Source organism: Lathyrus oleraceus, chromosome 4, assembly GCF_024323335.1.
Source record: "Lathyrus oleraceus cultivar Zhongwan6 chromosome 4, CAAS_Psat_ZW6_1.0, whole genome shotgun sequence".
Lineage (NCBI taxonomy): Eukaryota > Viridiplantae > Streptophyta > Magnoliopsida > Fabales > Fabaceae > Lathyrus > Lathyrus oleraceus.
The window spans coordinates 478,890,215-478,909,009 of NC_066582.1; the positions used below are offsets into that span (position 1 = coordinate 478,890,215).

Sequence of the window (18,795 nt, forward strand, 5' to 3'; positions counted from 1 at the left end):
AATGCTTCTGCACCCTTTTTATGCCTAGCTTCTACCAGTGGAAGTTTAGTGCAAAAAAGGACCAAAATGCTTCTTCACCCTTTTTTGGCCTAACTTCTAACGGTAGAAGTTTAGTGGAAAAACGGACCAAAATGCTTCTGCATCCTATTTATGCCTAGCTTCTACCATTGGAAGTTTAGTGCAAAAATGGACCAAAATGCTTCTGCACCATTTTTATTCCTAGCTTCTACAAGTGGATGTTTAGCGGAAAAACGGACCAAAATGCTTCTGCATCCTTTTTATGCCTAGCTTCTACCAGTGGAAGTTTAGTGCAAAAACGGACCAAAATGCTTCTGCACCATTTTTATGCCTAGCTTCTACAAGTGGATGTTTAGCGGAAAAACGGACCAAAATGCTTTTGCACCCTTTTTATGCCTAGCTTCTACCAGTGGAAGTTTAGTGCAAAAACAGACCAAAATGCTTCTGCACCCTTTTTATGTCTAGCTTCGACCAGTGGAAGTTTAGTGTAAAATCAGACCAAAATGCTTCTGCACCCTTTTTATGCCTAGTTTCGACCAGTGGAAGTTTAGTGGAAAGGCGAACCAAAATGCTTCTGCACCCTTTTTATGCCAAGCTTCTACCAGTGGAAGTTTTGTAGAAAAACGGGCCAAAATGCTACTGCACCCTTTTTATGCCTAGCTTCTACCGGTGGAAGTTTAGTGGAAAAACGGACCAAAATGCTTCTGCCCCCTTTTTATGCCTAGCTTCTAGCGGTGGAAGTTTAGTGGAAAAACAGACCAAAATGCTTCTGCATCCTTTTTATGCCTAGCTTCGACCAGTGAAAGTTTAGTGCAAAAGAACACCTGTTATGCATGATATGTGTATGCAATGTTCATGCTATAAGTTCATTTCCAGTTATTTTCAAAATTTAGTTCCCTTCTATGATAGAAAACAATCAAATATAGAAAGTGACAAGTAAGGAAGATTTTGCAAAGACAAAAAACTTCTCATATATAAGAAGAGTGGAAACTCAGTTTGGATACATCAATAATAATAAGAGTGACCCCATCCAACAGGCTTGGTGCTGGTCAAAGACAAAGCAAAAATATAACATAAGTAGAGCATGATCAACTATACTCCATATAATCTAAAGGTCCAGTTCTCAGGTGCTCTTTGCTTCAAGCCTTGGACTCTTCAAAATGCTTCTTCGTGCTCTCACACTTTGACTCTTCAAAATGCTTCACCGAGCTTTGGTGAGCAGCTTCTGGCTCGGGAGTGGATTGTTGACCAGGGTGGTAGTTTTCTGCTAACCGACTACCAATTTCCTCCCATTGTATCACCTCTTTTTTATAATATTCTCGGAAATTGATTGAATTATTTCCTTTATTTGCTTTGAATTTTATCGTTTTCAGATCAGATCCAACATCTTGTAAGTCAACCTCATCAAGGACTTCAAATTGTTTTGCTACAACATGTGGACGATGATGCTCCACATAGTTGTAGCAAAATAAAGGGGTGACGACAGTACGATACTGGATCTGATCATGTAGGTGGGGGGGCAACATTTCTAAATTGTATGGATGCCAAGTAATGGGTCTCATATCTGCTTCTATATTCTATGTTATACAAAAAAAAAGATAAAGATTAAAAAATAAAGATACAATTAGTGTTATATAATAATGGTTTGTAAAAAACTTACCTCCTCCGTTCTCAGGAGGTCATGTACCAAATTCAACTTCAATTGTAATGCGCTGTTGGCCTTCTTGAGGTGGTTTGCGCCTATTCTCTCAAGTGACTCTATCAAATATGCCAGTTTTGGCTTATCAAGAGCCTGATTTTCCTCCACAGTAATATTGAAGATCGAATAAAGACCTCTAAAATGAGAAAAGAAGAAGCCCTATGAAAAAAAAAGTTGGTGAAAAAATTATCAAAAAAAGAGAAGGAAAAATAAATGATAAGAAAAAAATTGTTCTTACCATTATAAGCCAGGTGAAGCCGTCAATTGCCTTATCATCGGTCTTCCATCCCTTCATGCCTTGATACAAGTATGCTAACATTGCAGCTCCCCAAGCATAAGAGTTAACTTCGTCCAATTTTTCGATAAATTGGACGTAAGAAGTATTGCAATTCTGTCCATTCCCATTTGGAGCAATCAAGCATGTCACAATCATTAGAAGGACAGCCTTGATCCTGTCATCATCATTTCTATTTGTATCACAACAAATATTTCTCAACTTGACTAGGGAAAGTAAAGATGGACTTTCTGAAAAAAGTCGATTGAAAGCATGTGGATCTCTATTGTTAATGGGGACAATTGGTCTGCCTATAATAGGCAAATGGGTCAAAAATAAAAACATCCTCCAATGTGACGTTCATGCGTTGTTGACCACAAACCCGAAAATAAAAATCATTTTCTATATGTTCATAAAGTGTCATGAACTCTTGCAACAAAAATGTTGAAATTTCTACACGTTTATCGGGGATAAGTCTCAAGAGTCTTAACAAAGAACTACCATCCCCATTATTATCAATTATGTTGTTAATTAAGGCTTTAAAGTCTTCATCTAATGTTGACCACAATTCGTACAAAGTTATCAATTTTGAACTTCCTTTTGCTTTTGTTGCCATTTCCTGCATTCATATAATCACATATAATATTAATTTAACACCAATCAAACTTGTAGAGAATTTAAATAAACAAGAAAATAGCAATGGTTCGTAAAGGCTTCAATTTAAGGAGATAACTGAACCGAACCGAACTGAACCATAACAAAATTCTTTAAAACCAAACCGAACTGTTATAATATTTTTTGAAACCGAACTGAACAAAATTAACGGTTCGGTGAACCGTTGTTAATTTTGAACCAAACTGAACTGTTATAAGTAAAAGAAAATTTAAACTTGGCTATTTCGGTGTATGAAAGGGAACTTTGTGGTGTCTACAAGGAACACTGATAGGGCTGAAGTGGTGGTGGTCATATTTTCAAACAATACAATAGAAGCAGATAACTTTGTGGTGTCTACAGGGGTGAATTCCATATTGCAAGAGTTTAAGGAAGTGTTTAAAGATCAAATTCAACTGCATCATATGTATGAGAAGGAATTGATGGCTCTGGTCCCTGGAGAATTGGCCAAGCATGCAGTATCTGAAGGGACTAAAGTTGTAACAAAGTTTACTAGTGCTTAGATTTTAAACTGTTGTTTAGGAGTTTCTATTTCCAGAAACATAACTACGCATTTAGCAGCACAACGAACATAACAATTTCAATCTCATTGGCCTGAAGCAAGAGAGTAGGATTAAGTCTAGGCTTAGTGATGCCACTCTTAGCTCTTGTTTGCATGGAGTGAACATTGTTAGGATGAATAGAAGGGTTAGGAAGTGTGGGAACAAAATTGTTGGATGACTCAGAGACAGGGGTAGAAGAAGAGGAAATAGTGGCAGCCTCTGCAATGTCAGAATGCAGAGGAGTAACAGACAGAGATTTGGTTGGTGTAGTAGATATAGAAGAAGAATTAACAGAATCTGCAGGCATAGAAGGTAGGGCAGAAACAGGGGAAGCAGCAAAATTAGCATGAGTAGGACTGAAACTGCTAAGAGCTGCAGAGTGAGCACGAGAAGGAATGGTGGGAACAGAGGGAATATGAGTAATAGGCACAACAGAAACGAACCTAGTAGCAGAAGCAGGGATGGTAGAAGCAAGAGGAAAAGACCAAGCAGAAGAGGTAGAAGAGGATGGTGAGGATTGCATAGTGACAGAAGATGGGAAAATAGTAGAGTAAGGAAACTTAGACTCATTGAAAATAACATCCCTAGAGACACAAATTTTTCCAGAAGCAGATAGACACTTGTAGCCCTTACGAATGGTGGAGTAACCAAGGAAAACACACTCTTGAGATCTAAAATCCAATTTGTGAGAGTTATAAGGGCGTAGGAAGGGAAAACAAGCACAACCAAAAACTCTTAAGTGAGCAAAATGCTAAACTCATACTCAATTAACAATTAAAGAAGGCAGTGACAACAACATTCTGAAGCTAACAATTAAAGAAGGCAGTGACAACAACATTCTGATTTCAACAGAAAATTAAAGAAAAGAGAACAAGATTTCGTCTACCTTCTTGTCTTGCAATGGGTTTGGCTTTGACTGTTTGAAGCCACTGATTCTTCTCTATCCATTCTTGTCTTGCAATACCGTAATAAAAGCATGTGAAATTTATCCATCGAATCGATAGAGAGGTTGTTGGTGAAGTAAATGCAGTTAAGGGAAGGTTTAGTGATTGAGCCACCATACTCTCATCCACAATAAAACCCTCGATGCTAGCCATGGAATGTTGTGATACATATTCTATTTATATTTATTAAATTATTTTTATTTTTATTAAATATTATCTTTGTAGAGAATATATTTAGTTTTAAGGTTTTTTATTTTATTTAATAAAATTTATATATAATAAGTTATATATAAATTACATCTTATAATAGTTAGTGTAAATAATATTAAAAATATGAGATTAATTACTATACATTGTCAGTGTAAAAAGTTTTACACCGTCGGTTCATCACCATCACCCGTTTGTATTACTTTATAGATTTTTATAATAAAAGTCAAACTCCTTTTAATATCCAACATCTATAATTAAGTGATGGTGTAAAACCCTTTTACACTGACAGTGTATTTCAATTAATCTCTAAAAATATATAATTTTAATAATATAAAAATTTGTGAAATTTTACAAGTTCATTTTTTAATAAATAATTTCTTCTATCAATGTTATAAAAAACGACTTCATTTTTTAATTAGTAATGCTATTATACCTAAAATACCTTTTTATCTAATTCTAAAATATTATATTAGAGACAGTAACTTAATTAGATTTTTTATTAAATATTAAAATTGAAAATTAATTAATTTTGTTTATTGTTTTATATGAAATCTATAAATTTAATTTTGTTTATTGTTTTATATGAACCTAGAAAATGAAAATAACTAAATTTAACAGAAGCATCTGGATGGAAAACGTGTCTATGGGCTGAAGAATAACGCTTCATTTCTTTTATTTGGCTTTTATGTTTTACTTTTTTAATTTTATTTAAGAACCTTTTTATTTTATTTTATTTGGCTTTTATGTTTTACTTTTTTTTTTAATTTAGTTGGTAACTTTTATTAACTATTTATATCATATTCAAATTATATTTTAACTTTTATATATTAGTAAAAATAAGGTTAAAATTTTCTCTCGAAGAAAAAAAGATATAATTTCTAAATTTTAATTGGAAATAATACTTTAGGATATTTGTTACCTTATTTATTTATTACTTACTTTAAAATTCATTAATACATAATAGTTTATTAGAATAAGAATTAATTAATAATGAATACAAATTATTTGACAATTAATTAAATTATCATTAATACATAATAGTTTATTAGAATAAGAATTAATTAATAATGAATACAAATTAATTAAAAATTAATTAAATTATTTTATTACAATTAATTTTTTATTTATGATGGTCTTGTTTTTAACGTATCCCATTTTTTTATCCGCAAACAGGGTATACGCTAATGTAACCAGACAGGTTGTGGTGAGATTTATCAAGAATCAGATCATTTGTCGGTATGATACTCCAAGCAGAATCATTACAAACAACGTATCCAATTTGAACAACAAAATGATGAAGGAACTTTGCGAAGACTTCAAAATCGAACATCACAACTCCTCTCCTTACAGACCCAAGATGAATGGGGCAGTTGAGGTTGCAAACAAGAATATTAAGAAAATCATTCAGAAGATGGTGGTCACGTACAAAGATTGGCATGAGATGCTACTGTTTGCTTTGCACGGATATCGAACTTCAGTACGCACCTCAACAGGGGAAACTCCTTTTTCCCTAGTGTACGGCATGGAAGCAGTGCTCCCCGTAGAAGTGGAAATCCCGTCGATGATAGTCTTGATGGAAGCCAAATTGACAGAAATTGAGTGGTGTCAGGCCCGATATGAACAGTTGAATTTGATTGAAGAGAAGAGGTCGACAGCTTTGTGCCATGGACAACTGTACCAACAGAGAATGAAACATGCTTTTGATAAGAAAGTTCGTCCTCGTGAGTTCAAAGAAGGCGACATTGTACTTAAGAAAATCTTATCTTTTCAACCTGATCCCAGGGGCAAGTGGACTCCCAATTATGAAGGCCCATATGTTGTCAAGAGAGCCTTCTCAGGCGGTGCCATGATGCTGGCAAATATGGACGGCGACGATCTTCCTCGATCTATCAATGCCGATGCAGTCAAGAAATACTTTGCCTAAAATACAAAAGAACATCTCGCTAAGTTGAAAACCCGAAAGGGCGGCTTAGGCAAAAATGAGCGTCTCGGTGGACTGAAAACCCGAAAGGGCGGTCCAGGCAAAAATTAGAGACATAAACAGAAAATTATCCCGGGGGATTGAAAACCCGAAAGGGAGATCCAGGCAAAATTAGGGACTTGACAAAGAAAATGTATCTGGCCGCATTCGATCGTCTGAAGTACACTTGCCCGATGTCCTAGTTATTTCAATCTCATACACAAGAAGTTCAAAAGTTGGTTGGGAGGACAATGATCATGATACCTCAATGTATCCCTTTTCGATAAATTACCATTTTTCAAACTTTTGTAAAATCCATGGGGTCTTGCTTTTCGCCGACTACCATTCAATAAACGATATTTTGAGCCTTAACTTATTTGTTTGGAACTCTCAGTTTATTTCGTCTCACAGACACGTTTTATCTATTTGACAATTCTTTTTGAAACAAAATCAAATGATACACTATTTTAAAAATACAGCAATACAGCAATACAGCAAAATATTTTACAGGAAACACTTACAAAAGGAATGTCTACGGCTTTCCAGGGACGTTCAATTCCCCAGTAGTGTTCCGAACGAAGGGTCTTCTCGGATAATAATTACATTTTATCCCCAGTTGAAATTTCCCCGAGTTGGTACATCTCTCTCCAGATACAACCGAGATGCAGGTTCATTCTGATATAATTTTTCCCAGTTAAGTCGAGATGCAAACTTGTACTTCTACAGATACAGTCAAGATGGAGACTCATTCTGATACGACCCGGATTACTTCTCAACTCTCATAGTGGTAATCTGAATCTTCAGTTATCTATAGGTTCATTATTGTCACTCAAGATGCTTGTCAAGGACATGATGATCACACTATTAAGATTAATCCTCTAATATGCTACAATATTTGTTGTGATATTTGTTATAGCAGAGGGTCATTATCAGCATGAGCGGCCATATTTCGGCAATATGAACAGAGATGAGTCTCAGGACATGTGGTTCCTTTGTATTTGTCAAAATCAGGGGTTTTGAACTTCGGAGGAAGCACAATCCCTAGGACCAAACACATCACAGCAGCACTGAAACCAGTTTTCTTTTATACCTTCATAGCCTTAAGTCTTTCTTCAAGCTCTTTGTACATTATAGAGGTCTGGTCGATGTTATCCTTAAGATCAGCAGCAAGATTTCCTTGTGAGTCATCAAGGTCAATAACATTCTCATGCTCGTCAATTACCCTCTTTCCAGGAGTCCCTAGAATAATCACAAATTTAGGCCCATTCGGTCTTTCAGGTCCTTTGTTGGTATTAGAAGAAGAAGCATTAGTCAGGTTGGCCATACTCTAGCGCGAGTCCTCTTTCCTCTTGACCACATCATGGAGAGTCTCTAGCAGTTGATTTATACGGTCTCTCATGACGTCCATGTCTCTGCGTAGTATACTCTGATTCTCCTCAAAATGATCCATGATTCTTTGCTGATTGAGTTGGGTCTTGTACGAATCAACGGGAGATAACTTCATTGATTCTGAATAAGAAAAGACAAGGGCCCCTTTAAGTTTCTGGTACCTGTTAAAAAAAGATGCAAGAAATGTGTATGCAATGCGAGTGTAATTCTACCATTTCCATAAGACCTTAAGGTTTTATCATCTATTAAGGATGAACATAGCAAGATACAATAGGTGATAAACCTTGATTGTATCTATACGATTTGTCATTCTTAAGGAAAACAAAAATGTTAAGATATTTGGGAGAAGACAAGATCATGCAAGTTAAAAAGATGATTGTACTTATGAATGCAATAGGATCAAGGCTCTAACAACTGAACATTTGTTGTGTTGTTATTAGGACCAAGTAGAAAGTAGCAAGATCAAAGGTCTGGACTGAATCTGAATGAAAGAAAGCCAGGTACGTTGGAGGCATGTTTTCCTGTAAAACCCAACCCCATCTCACAGGTAGGTTCTAATTTGGACAGAGTAACAAGGTCAAAGAGGGAAACCAGATTCTTGAGTTCTCTATTCAAATACCTTATCTTTTGAACAAAGGGGGCAAGTCAAAGGTATTATCAAGAAAACCTCGTCTGGACGTGGTCTTTTATGCTTCCTCAATCATGACAAAGGGCCACGTGATTCAACATAAGTATCCACTCTAATCCTATGTGTTCCTAGGTGACATCTGCCCTGGGTATTGGGCCTTTTACCTCATAATGTCATCCCAACCCACCAAAGAAACAACAACACAGTAGGATACAGTATACAGAAGCCAATAATCCAGATGCAAGAATGAATGTAAAAAATATATACAAACAATTAATGCAGTAAAGAAATATAAACACCTAAATAAAAATAGACAAACAAGATCTATGATTGACTCTCTAAAAAGGGTCCCCATTGAAGTCTCCAGTTGTCGCTACCAGAACAACGACGCGGGGGCGAGACGAGAGGAGTGGGTCGTAACGTAAACAACGAAGCTTCCGTCCAATGTTATTTATCCCAAAGAGAAGGGAAAGGAAAACATCAAAGAAAACCTAGAGAGGGAAAAGATCAAGGTCTCATAACCAAGAGAAAAGGGTATTGTCGCATTACGCGAAAAAACCGGCGGGAAAACAAAGAAACAACAGAGCCGCCACCGTGCGTTATTTATCCCAAAAGAGGGAAAGGAAACGCTCGAAGTAAACCTAGGAAAGAACATGGTCTCGCGACCAAAAAGAATGGGTTCGGGAGTCGGTTATGCGAAGGGAAGATATTAGCACCCCTACGCATCCGTCGTACTCGACGGGATCCACGCACAAAAGGAAGGAAAATGGTTGCTAAACACTGCTCAAACACACACACACTGGCTGAAAGAGACAAAAGAGACTGACTGAAACTGACTCGGCAGGACATCGTATCCTGGGCCTACTTAGTCTATCAGACATAGACATCAGAGTCGAAGTAGTTCGGACTGGGGAAACGACACATGCTCGCTAGGATATCGCATCCTATGCATACGTATCTTCTCGGACGAGAGAAGAATCAGAGCATTCGTAGCTCGGCTGACACGCACACAAACACAACAAAAGCAAAGGCAAACATGGAGCCTGAATGCCAATCACTGGACTTACATCAGCATCCGAACCAAAACACACCCACACCGGAACCCAAATGCCACTCGATGGACTTACATCGGCTTCCAAGCACACTACAACACAACGGGTTAATAGGGAGTCGGGGACTCGAGCCTATAACTGTCAAACAACACACAAAAGAAAAGAAAAGGCGCCCGGAGAGATCAGCTCAATCTCCTGCCTACATACTTCATCTGGTATGAAAATCAGGGCGATGTAGTTCCCCTACGCAGGGATAAGGATCTAGCCTAACCAGATAACAGAGGGAGACACAACACTAGGGAGACTACGACTCGAGCCTAGATGTTGTCATGCAAAGTCAACCCTAAGTTAAGGTTTCTAGCTAAATGGCACAAGGGCCAACCTATCCTAGACAAGACTTGCACAGGAAGCAAGGGTCTCGATTGCAACTAGGGCAAGAGAAAGGGGAGGTCTCAATCGCAACGAGGGCGAGAGAAAAGAATTAGTGTTAGTTGTTAGTCAAACTCGACAAGACATCGCATCTCGTGCCTACGTATCTCATCTGAACATGAGAATCAGAGTTGTCGTAGTTCGGCTAAACTATTACTGTTGGTTTGTGTTTTTTAAGTGGACAACATCACTGCACAATCTACCTGATGCTCGACCTTTGGAGACTTACTCACCTGTAGTAGAAGGAGTGAATGTATCCTTAAGAGGGGATGGTGTTTGTTTGTGTTTTAAAGAAACAAGCAAGAAAGGAAGTCCTATACGAAGGAACCGTGCTACCTTAATTGACATGCAAACGAGACTACGCGGAGTCTAACAACCTAGGGGAATATGATCACCACATAAGCACACACAAACACATTCAGCATAAAGTAAACACACCAACAAGGGGGGCTCAAACATGGGTTAGGTTTTAGTCGAGGGGTCACATCAACCTCAACAAACAAACCTCTGGAATGGGGTGAGTGTTGCTCTTAACCTTGCCATTGAGGGGCTAAGGTGAAGCAGATGAAAGGAGATGAGGGGTGTGCCTCATTGCTTCTATCCCTGGCCTGGGAGAGCATTTGACAAGAATGTGTGGGTTCAGAAAGTGGGAACCCTTCTACACATTTGATACTGACTCAACTGTGCAATTGCACAAGATCTTGGGTTTTTATCTGAAATGCATCAACACAATGGTGTGAGCAAGACAGAAGGCACACTGAATAGCAGGGGATAGGTTGCTTATCCCTTGGTTCTGCCAATTGCCTCTTCACTTAGGAGGTCTTTGACTCTGTACAAGGACAAATTAAACATACACAAGCATTGCCTCTTAAGGAGGACTTCAGACAGTTTGCCCGGCCAAATAACAGGCCGGGTCTCCAGACTACATGAAGTAAAAGAGATTATACCTCAAGCAAGTTGCTAAAAAGCAAAGCAAAGCAAGTTCAGAGAACTTAAGCAACTAAGGGTACTTGGTTATGAAGAAATTTGTGAATCAGTGGTTCTTGGTGTGTTTCAAACTCAAACAGATCATGCTGGTGGTTGATGTTGATGTATGCTTGCAGAAACCTAGCTCAGTGATGCTTAGAATCCTTTAAATCTCGATTTGCCATTGGAAGAGCTTGAAGAAAACAGAACACGATGCTCACTTCCAGTTGGTGAATGGTGCTCGAAAACACTTCCAAATGATGGCTAGGTGCTGAAGCAAAGAAGAGAACTCGTGGTCTTTGAAGCTTTTGCTCAGAATTTCCCAAATCGTGAAAAATGGAATTGAGAGAAAATGAGAGAGTTTCTGTCTTGGGAGGCTGTAGCTAGGGTTCCAATCTGCTGAAAATGACTTTAAATATCTCTGTTTATCATTAGTTAATCATGTGCTAATCCAAGTTAACTTAAATGAAGTGAAAATGCCAATTTGCTAAACTTGCACCAAAGGCATATGGAGTGTGCATTCTGGCCGAATTGGGCCTTGGTCATGTTGCAAATACCAATTCCAATAAGTTCCAATTGGTCTCAAGTGTTAAAAATGCATATTTCACAAAGTCAATTTTGGCACATACTTGAAATGAATAAAGTCAAACTCAAAAATGGCATTTTGATTGGCAAAGTTTTGGTGTATGAAATCTATATTTTTGGAAAGAGGGGAACAAAAGGAGATTATAGGAAAAAACCCCACTAAATTTGGCCTTTTGGTTCATGAGATATGGCTTGTTGAAGTTCAAAAAAATGTGAAAATGAATTGATCATATCTTGCAAACCATTCATGGGATTTGGGTGTTCTTGGACTTTTTGAAAATGGGAGAACAAGATCTTCAACTTTCATGTTGGGCAAAAATTCATTTGAAGCTTGTATCATGATGAAAGTTGAGGATCAAGAAGTTTCCATTTTTGGCAGTTGAAATTACAGGTCCAGTTTCTATTTTTGGAAATTTTCTGATTGGCTTCAAATTCTTCAATGATGTTGATTGCCATGATATATGAGGCCTATTGGGACATGAATAAGCTCTCTCAAACCATATCCGTCCATCAAAACCATAAAATCAACCACAGTTGACCAACTTTGACTTTCTAGGGTTTTTGACTGTCTGTGCATGAACTGATGGCTTCTGAACATCCAACCCTTGACTTGAACACTTCAAATGGACCTCCAAGTCATGTGAACTTGTTGGACAAACCCTAGGGCCTTGGCTCCTTGAGAAACAGCCTTGCTTGATTGGTTGACTGATCTCCTGATCAGTTTGACCTAATTCTTGACTTGCTTGCTCTTGAGGCAACTGGGGACAATGCAATGCTATGCAATGGATCATGATATGCTATGACCTAATATGAAATGGTATGTACAATGGTAGGTGCAAATTTGAGGTGCTACAGCTGCCCCTATTCAATCAGCTGGGAACCCGAACGGATGATAGCAGTGGCTGTCAGACTTTCAGGGTAAACAGGGATTGAATACAAAAGAACCGTAGAAATTTGCACCGACTGGATATAATACAAGAATGCCTGTCAGGATCGGCAAAGAAACAGTCTTGAATGGAGAAAAGAAAAATCGGCCTGAGTACCGAAACAGAAAACGTCGACCTGAATACCAAAATAAATGGTAACACAGGGATAACCATGGCTTAAGCGCTGTAAGTACATCGACCTGATCGTCGGAAACTTCTTCGGTCTGAATACCGGAAAAACATAAGTACATCGACCTGATCGTCGGAAACTTCTTCGGTCTGAATACCGGAAAACATAAGTACATCGACCTGATCGTCGGAAACTTCTTCGGTCTGAATACCGGAAAATTGGCCTGAGTGCCATGAGTACATCGACCTGATCGTCGGAAACTCCTTCGGTCTGCATACCGGCAAAGTTGGCCTGAGTGCCATGAGTACATCGACCTGATCGTCGGAAACTCCTTCGGTCTGAATACCGGAAAATTGGCCTGAGTGCCATGAGTACATCGACCTGATCGTCGGAAACTCCTTCGGTCTGAATACCGGAAAATTGGCCTGAGTGCCATGAGTACATCGACCTGATCGTCGGAAACTCCTTCGGTCTGAATACCGGAAAATCATAAGTACATCGACCTGATCGTCGGAAACTTCTTCGGTCTGAATACCGGAAAAACATAAGTACATCGACCTGATCGTCGGAAACTTCTTCGGTCTGAATACCGGAAAATTGGCCTGAGTGCCATGAGTACATCGACCTGATCGTCGGAAACTCCTTCGGTCTGAATACCGGAAAATTGGCCTGAGTGCCATGAGTACATCGACCTGATCGTCGGAAACTCCTTCGGTCTGAATACCGGAAAATCATAAGTACATCGACCTGATCGTCGGAAACTTCTTCGGTCTGAATACCGGAAAAACATAAGTACATCGACCTGATCGTCGGAAACTTCTTCGGTCTGAATACCGGAAAAACATAAGACATATTATCTATAGCCGGCAAAACGTAGATAATACACTCGCATGGAAGATTATCCATAACCGGGTTGTAGGTTGTTAGATGGACAAACGACCAAAAACATCCTGAAGAGAGCGAAGGCAAACTTGTTAAAGGATGAACATCCGATTCCACAAGGAATACGAATCTTACTCTGCTGGTGATAACAATCGAAAGATTGACCAAAGAGTACATGAGATATATTATCTATAGCCGTTAAAACGTAGATAATAACCTCGCATGGAAGATTATCCATAACCGGGTTGTAGGTTGTTAAATGAATAATCGACCGAAAAGAAAGGCATCTGGGTACCAGACTAGGTATGCAAAAGATGACCAATCAAAAGAGGATAAAGTTGCTTACTCGGAGCAAGTATCCAAAAGAAAGGGGAAGGCCCAATGGGGACAATACTGCTTGATCAAGGCAAGTATCCAAAGGGGAAAAGAGTATCAATACCACAAAGAGGGGATTACATCTACCGGTTTGTAGGCAGAAAACCACGGAAAAGTAACCAGTCATCGATAGGATGAGCACAAAGGGTTAACTCCAACAAGGGGATGAAAGTGGGATTTTACAACTACCAGCTAGTGGGTAGAAAACCACAAAGATAGGACTTACAGCTACCGGTTTGTAGGTAGAAGCCAGTGGAAAGGTAACCAGTCATCATCGGGATGAGCACAAAGGGTTAATTCCACCAAGGGGAGAACGTGGGATTTTACAGCTACCAGCTAGTGGGTAGAAAACCACAAAGATAGGACTTACAACTACCGGTTTGTAGGTAGAGGCCAATGGAAAAGTAACCAGTCATCATCGGGATGAGCACGAAGGGTTAACTCCACCAAGGGGATGAAAGTGGGATTTTACAACTACCAGCTTGTGGGTAGAAAACCACAAAGATAGGACTTACAACTACCGGTTCGTAGGTAGAAGCCACAGAACGATCTGCTGAGAGACAGAGTGAGAAAAAAGGATTTACAACTACCGGGTAGTGGGTAGAAGACCGTAAAGAAAGGACTTACAGCTACCGGTTCGTAGGTAGAAGCCAACAAATTCCGCTGAGGATAAGATGAATGAGTGCCGGTTAGTGAGCGACTATTCATTTATGCCCCAGGGAAGCACGGGAGACAGCCAACAGGAAGCCAATTTAGGATCGATCCAAAAAGGCAGACTGAAACAAGACTCGTCCTAATGAGGAAAGAACTCAATAGGGAAAACCCATCCCGTGTAGGGAGGGAACGGAAACAACCGTCATCCACGAGGATGTATCTCAGTGGGGAAATGGCAGGAAAGGATAGACACTTTCTGCTTAAGGGGTAGACTCTACATGGAGAGATCGGACACACCCATATTTGCTTGAGGAAAATCTACTAGAGAGATTTATATCACCAAATAGCAGGAGGTAACAATCAACAGATATCCGGCAACAGCTGCAACATGAGTATCTGAATGCTATGATTATGCATGTATGTATTATGCATGATGAATGTATGATGAATGCTGACAAACAGACATGCTCAACACGCAGGTCCAGGAATCAACCATCCGGAGAGAAAACCAAAGTCATTATCCTGCAGGGGAGGAAGAGCCACAAGAGGCTTCCGGAGGGATCGTCGGTCACAACCGGAGAAAAGAGTTCAACATACAGGCGTACGCGCCACAACAACTCGCTGAAAAATCAGAGATACCAAGAAGCGACCGGATCTCTGATGAGGATACAAAAGCAATGATAAAGCTCCTTACGCGAACAACTCCACTGGGGGATCTATTTGAGGGCATGCCGGATTACGGGGATGTCGATCCACCAAATACTGAATCTTCAAAGAAAAACACCCATGTTGGGGGAGAGAGGAAGACTGCTCTGCTGGAGAGGCGAAAGTTGAAGTCTTCAGTAAACACTCTGCTAGGGGAGCTGCCCCACAATAATGTCCGAAACAGCAAACTTGCTGGGGATGCCCCACGATAGGGCTCAAACAGCACTCTACTGGAAATGCCCCACGATAGGGCCAACAGGGGCTTGGAGGAAGAATGTTGTGCTGCCGGGAACATGAAGATGAACAACTTCAAACAACACTGCATCGGGCAACTTCACTGAGGAGAGACCATACGAGGTTCTGCAGGACAAAGATACAGTCATGCTCGAGATACGAACAATTGTCTTACCTGTTGGTAATCATACCACCCTCGGGAGAGCACTGCGGGTCTCCTAAGTATCCTTCCATCATCGTGAATGTTCACTTTGTTTAAGAACAATTTTTTTTGAAAATTTTTGTTTATTTTGAAAACAATGATACTTTGTCAATTAAAAACATGCAAAACATTTGTTGAGTTGAAAACAAATAAGAATGCAAATAATGGGATAAAAGCTCAAATAGATGTAATGGAATGGTAGTCTGCAAAGGGCGAGACTCCATAGATCTGTACAAGTTTGAAATCGGTGATATATATTGGAGAGGGCTACATTGAACATAGTGACCTTTCCTCTACCATTCTGAATTTTCGATGTATTCAAAGCTTCAATCGACGACGGATCGAGAATCCCTGACGGATGACAGATATAGAGCATAGTCTTGTCAAGATGCAGTTACTTGCCAAATCCCTAATTTTTGCCTAGATTGCCCCAGTGTGAGGTGATCATTCTAGCGGGATGCAAATTCTTTTTTTTTTTTTTTTCCAATGTCTCTAACTTTTGCCTGGATCGCCCTTTCGGGTTTTCAATCCACCGAGACGCTCCTTTTTGCCTAAGTCGCCCTTTGGGGTGTTCGACTTAGCGAGCTTTTGCTTTTTTTTCTTTTTCTTTCTTTTTCGTTTTAGGCGAAGTATTTCTTGACTGCATCTGGATTCACAGGACGAGTGAACTTCTCCATCCATTGTTGTAAGTGTCAGAACACTGCCTGAAGAGGCTCTTTTGACAACATATGCACGTTCATAGCTTGGAGTTCACTTGCCCCTGGAATCGGGCACGAAAGACAAGACTTTCTTGAGCACAAGGTCACCTTCTCGGAACACACGAGGCTTGACCTTCTTGTTGAATGCTTTTTTCACTCCCTGCTGATATAACTGACCATAAAACATGGCAGTTGATCTTTTGTTTTTGCTTGAATTCAGCATCAGTCAACTTGGGACTTTGAGGGTGCTATTTTCTTTTTTTGTCTCTTTCTTTCTTTTTCTTTCTTTTGATTTGGATTTCTTTTGATTTGGATTTCTTTTGATTTTGCACCCTCTCTTTCTTTTTTCTTTCTCTTTTTTTTTTGATAATGCCCCAGTTGGCTGTTCTGCTGATTCTCGAGATGCAGCTGAGTGATCTTCTTTTCTTGCTCAAGAAGTCGGGAAATCTCGTCAGGAATCCCTTCAACATCATCTTCGTCCGCTTCGAATACAGGGAATTCAAAATTGGGAGATGACGTCCGATCATTATGTTCAATGGGTTTGAGAAACAACCTGCATAAAGATTTTGATATGAAAAGCTTTTTGAAAATCAAACAAGACAATCGTTATGCAGATGAAAAGATTGCTTTTATTCTTGTTTTTTAAGGTTTTTTTGTGATCACCAATTTCATGCAAAAAGCGAAAAGGGAAAACAAAAGGAAAAACAAATGTTTAACATGAATTTATTTGAATGAAAATATCATTGCACAAAATATTGCCAACAATGTCATCACTTCTCCTTTTGGCATGGGAGAAGGGTTTTTAAACAAAGTGATTATTACAAAGACTTATGAACAGCTGTAGGAAAGCCCACAGTGACCCAATTGTGATAGATCCCACCAGGGATAACAACTGTCGGTATTTCTTGCATTAGCAGCTTCTGCTTTCTGGATAACTCTTCTGAAGAAAAAGTCGGCGCCAGCCCGGGACTTGTTATCTTCAAGCTTGATTAGCATTGGGACCTAAGTCTTCCAAAATCAGAATACCTGACCTCACAAGGTCTTGAACCTTCACCTTCAGCTGAAAGCAGCTATCTACATCATGACCAGGAGCACCCGAGTGATACACACAATGCTGTTCAGGCCTATACCACCACCGAGGGTTGACGGGTATGGGCGGCGGGTCTCTGGGAGTGATCAAGTTCCGCTCTATCAGAGTGGGATACAGTTCGGCGTAGGACATGGGGATTGGATCAAAAATGATCTTCTTCCTCTCATTACTTGTACCAGCTTGATTATCAATGGGAGGCTGGTAAACCTGCTGCTGAGGATGACGTTGTGGACGCTGATGCTGCTGAGTTGGTCTTCTCTGTTGTTGTTGAGTTTGAGTTGCTGGAATAGTCACAGCAGCAACTTGCCGATACTGTCCTCTGTTTGCACTCCTCCGACGGTGCACAGCATTTGTTTCACTTTCTCCCCTTTTGGATGCCCCAGAGGATGTCTTCTTAGAACTGGAAGAACTTGAAGAGCCAGGATGGCGAACCGGAGCGCGGGTTGCTCTGACATTAACAGTCTCTGCAGCAAGAGGTTGTTCACTGATTCTGATCCCCTTCAATTCATCATCCACGGCATAATCATTGACGAGAATAGTGGCAGCAGCATTCTCATGAACGGGTACATCCACTGGTGGAGCACGGTGGACCGGTGGAATCACGGCTTCCAGTCTCTGGGCTAAGGCACGCAGCTCCTCTTGCCCCTGAACAACTCCTTGCATCATTGTCGTGAACTGGGCCATGTTTGCCCTCATCTCAGCCAACTCAGCTTGTACTTGATCCATGTTGCGTTGATGGTTGAGTCTGGTTGAGTGGCGATGCGGCCAGCGGTCAGCAATCCTGTCTCAGTCAAGAACCGAAGTGAGAAGTCTTGTCCCCAAACATGTCTGCAATGCAAGGATGATATGTGCATGATATGCATGATGCGGATGCTATTTTATCATGAATGATCCTGAAAAGGATATGCATATGCGAGTTAACTTTTTTTCTTTTTTTTCATGCATTATTATTTTTTGAAAATAAACATGCTATGATGCAAATGATGCAACATGACTGGTCAAGCTGTGCGTCTCAAGGCACAGGGTCAATGCTTCGGCTTGAACTCTGATCACAAACATCTGAAACCCAAAGTCAATCTGATCAACTGGCATCTGAACCCAAATCTGGAGAACCGAGTCACCATAAATCCGACTTGTGGAGTTCCGAAATAAACGGAACTGGAGATTGCATTACTATCATCACAGGATCATCCACTGAACGGATGACAACCAGCTCCTCTGAACAGGTACTCTCAAATTCAACCCGGGGATCCGAAATAAACGGAACCCGCTGATAAACCACGGACAGAACTCCGGCGTCCCAGAAATAAATGTCCATAATTCACAGTCACTGTCAGTACCGAGAGTCACCAACTGTACCTGTTAAAATGATCAATCCCCCCCACTCACGGGTGTAGTCTAGGCCAGGGTAAAGGCTGAGAGAAACGCAACATAAATAACCTTTCGCAGAATACCATCATATACACACCCGAAGTATGTAACGACGATACCCCACCAGGGTCTGAACTGCTCGTGATATCAATGTTCCGCT

General features: G+C 40.0%; 1 protein-coding gene across 1 annotated transcript; it reads right to left on the bottom strand.

Annotated features, from left to right (window-relative positions):
- Positions 1-962: 962 nt before the first annotated feature.
- On the bottom strand, positions 963-4,296 carry LOC127076317 (uncharacterized). The gene is made up of 4 exons (XM_051017938.1): positions 4,092-4,296; positions 1,956-2,610; positions 1,679-1,876; positions 963-1,595 (listed from the first exon to the last, which is right to left on the bottom strand). Exons 2-4 carry the CDS (start codon positions 2,334-2,336, stop codon positions 1,158-1,160), a joined length of 1,017 nt encoding a protein of 338 aa, XP_050873895.1. The 5' UTR covers positions 2,337-2,610; positions 4,092-4,296; the 3' UTR covers positions 963-1,157.
- Positions 4,297-18,795: the final 14,499 nt, after the last annotated feature.

Bases quoted from the DNA above. Each gene is read 5' to 3' on its own strand.
- LOC127076317 (XM_051017938.1), bottom strand. From the start codon at position 2,336: ATGTTTTTATTTTTGACCCATTTGCCTATTATAGGCAGACCAATTGTC. The intron at 1,877-1,955 runs GTAAGAACAATT...TTTTTTTCATAG, and splicing joins GCTTCACCTGGCTTATAATG to GGCTTCTTCTTTTCTCATTT. The intron at 1,596-1,678 runs GTAAGTTTTTTA...TGTATAACATAG, and splicing joins ACCTCCTGAGAACGGAGGAG to AATATAGAAGCAGATATGAG.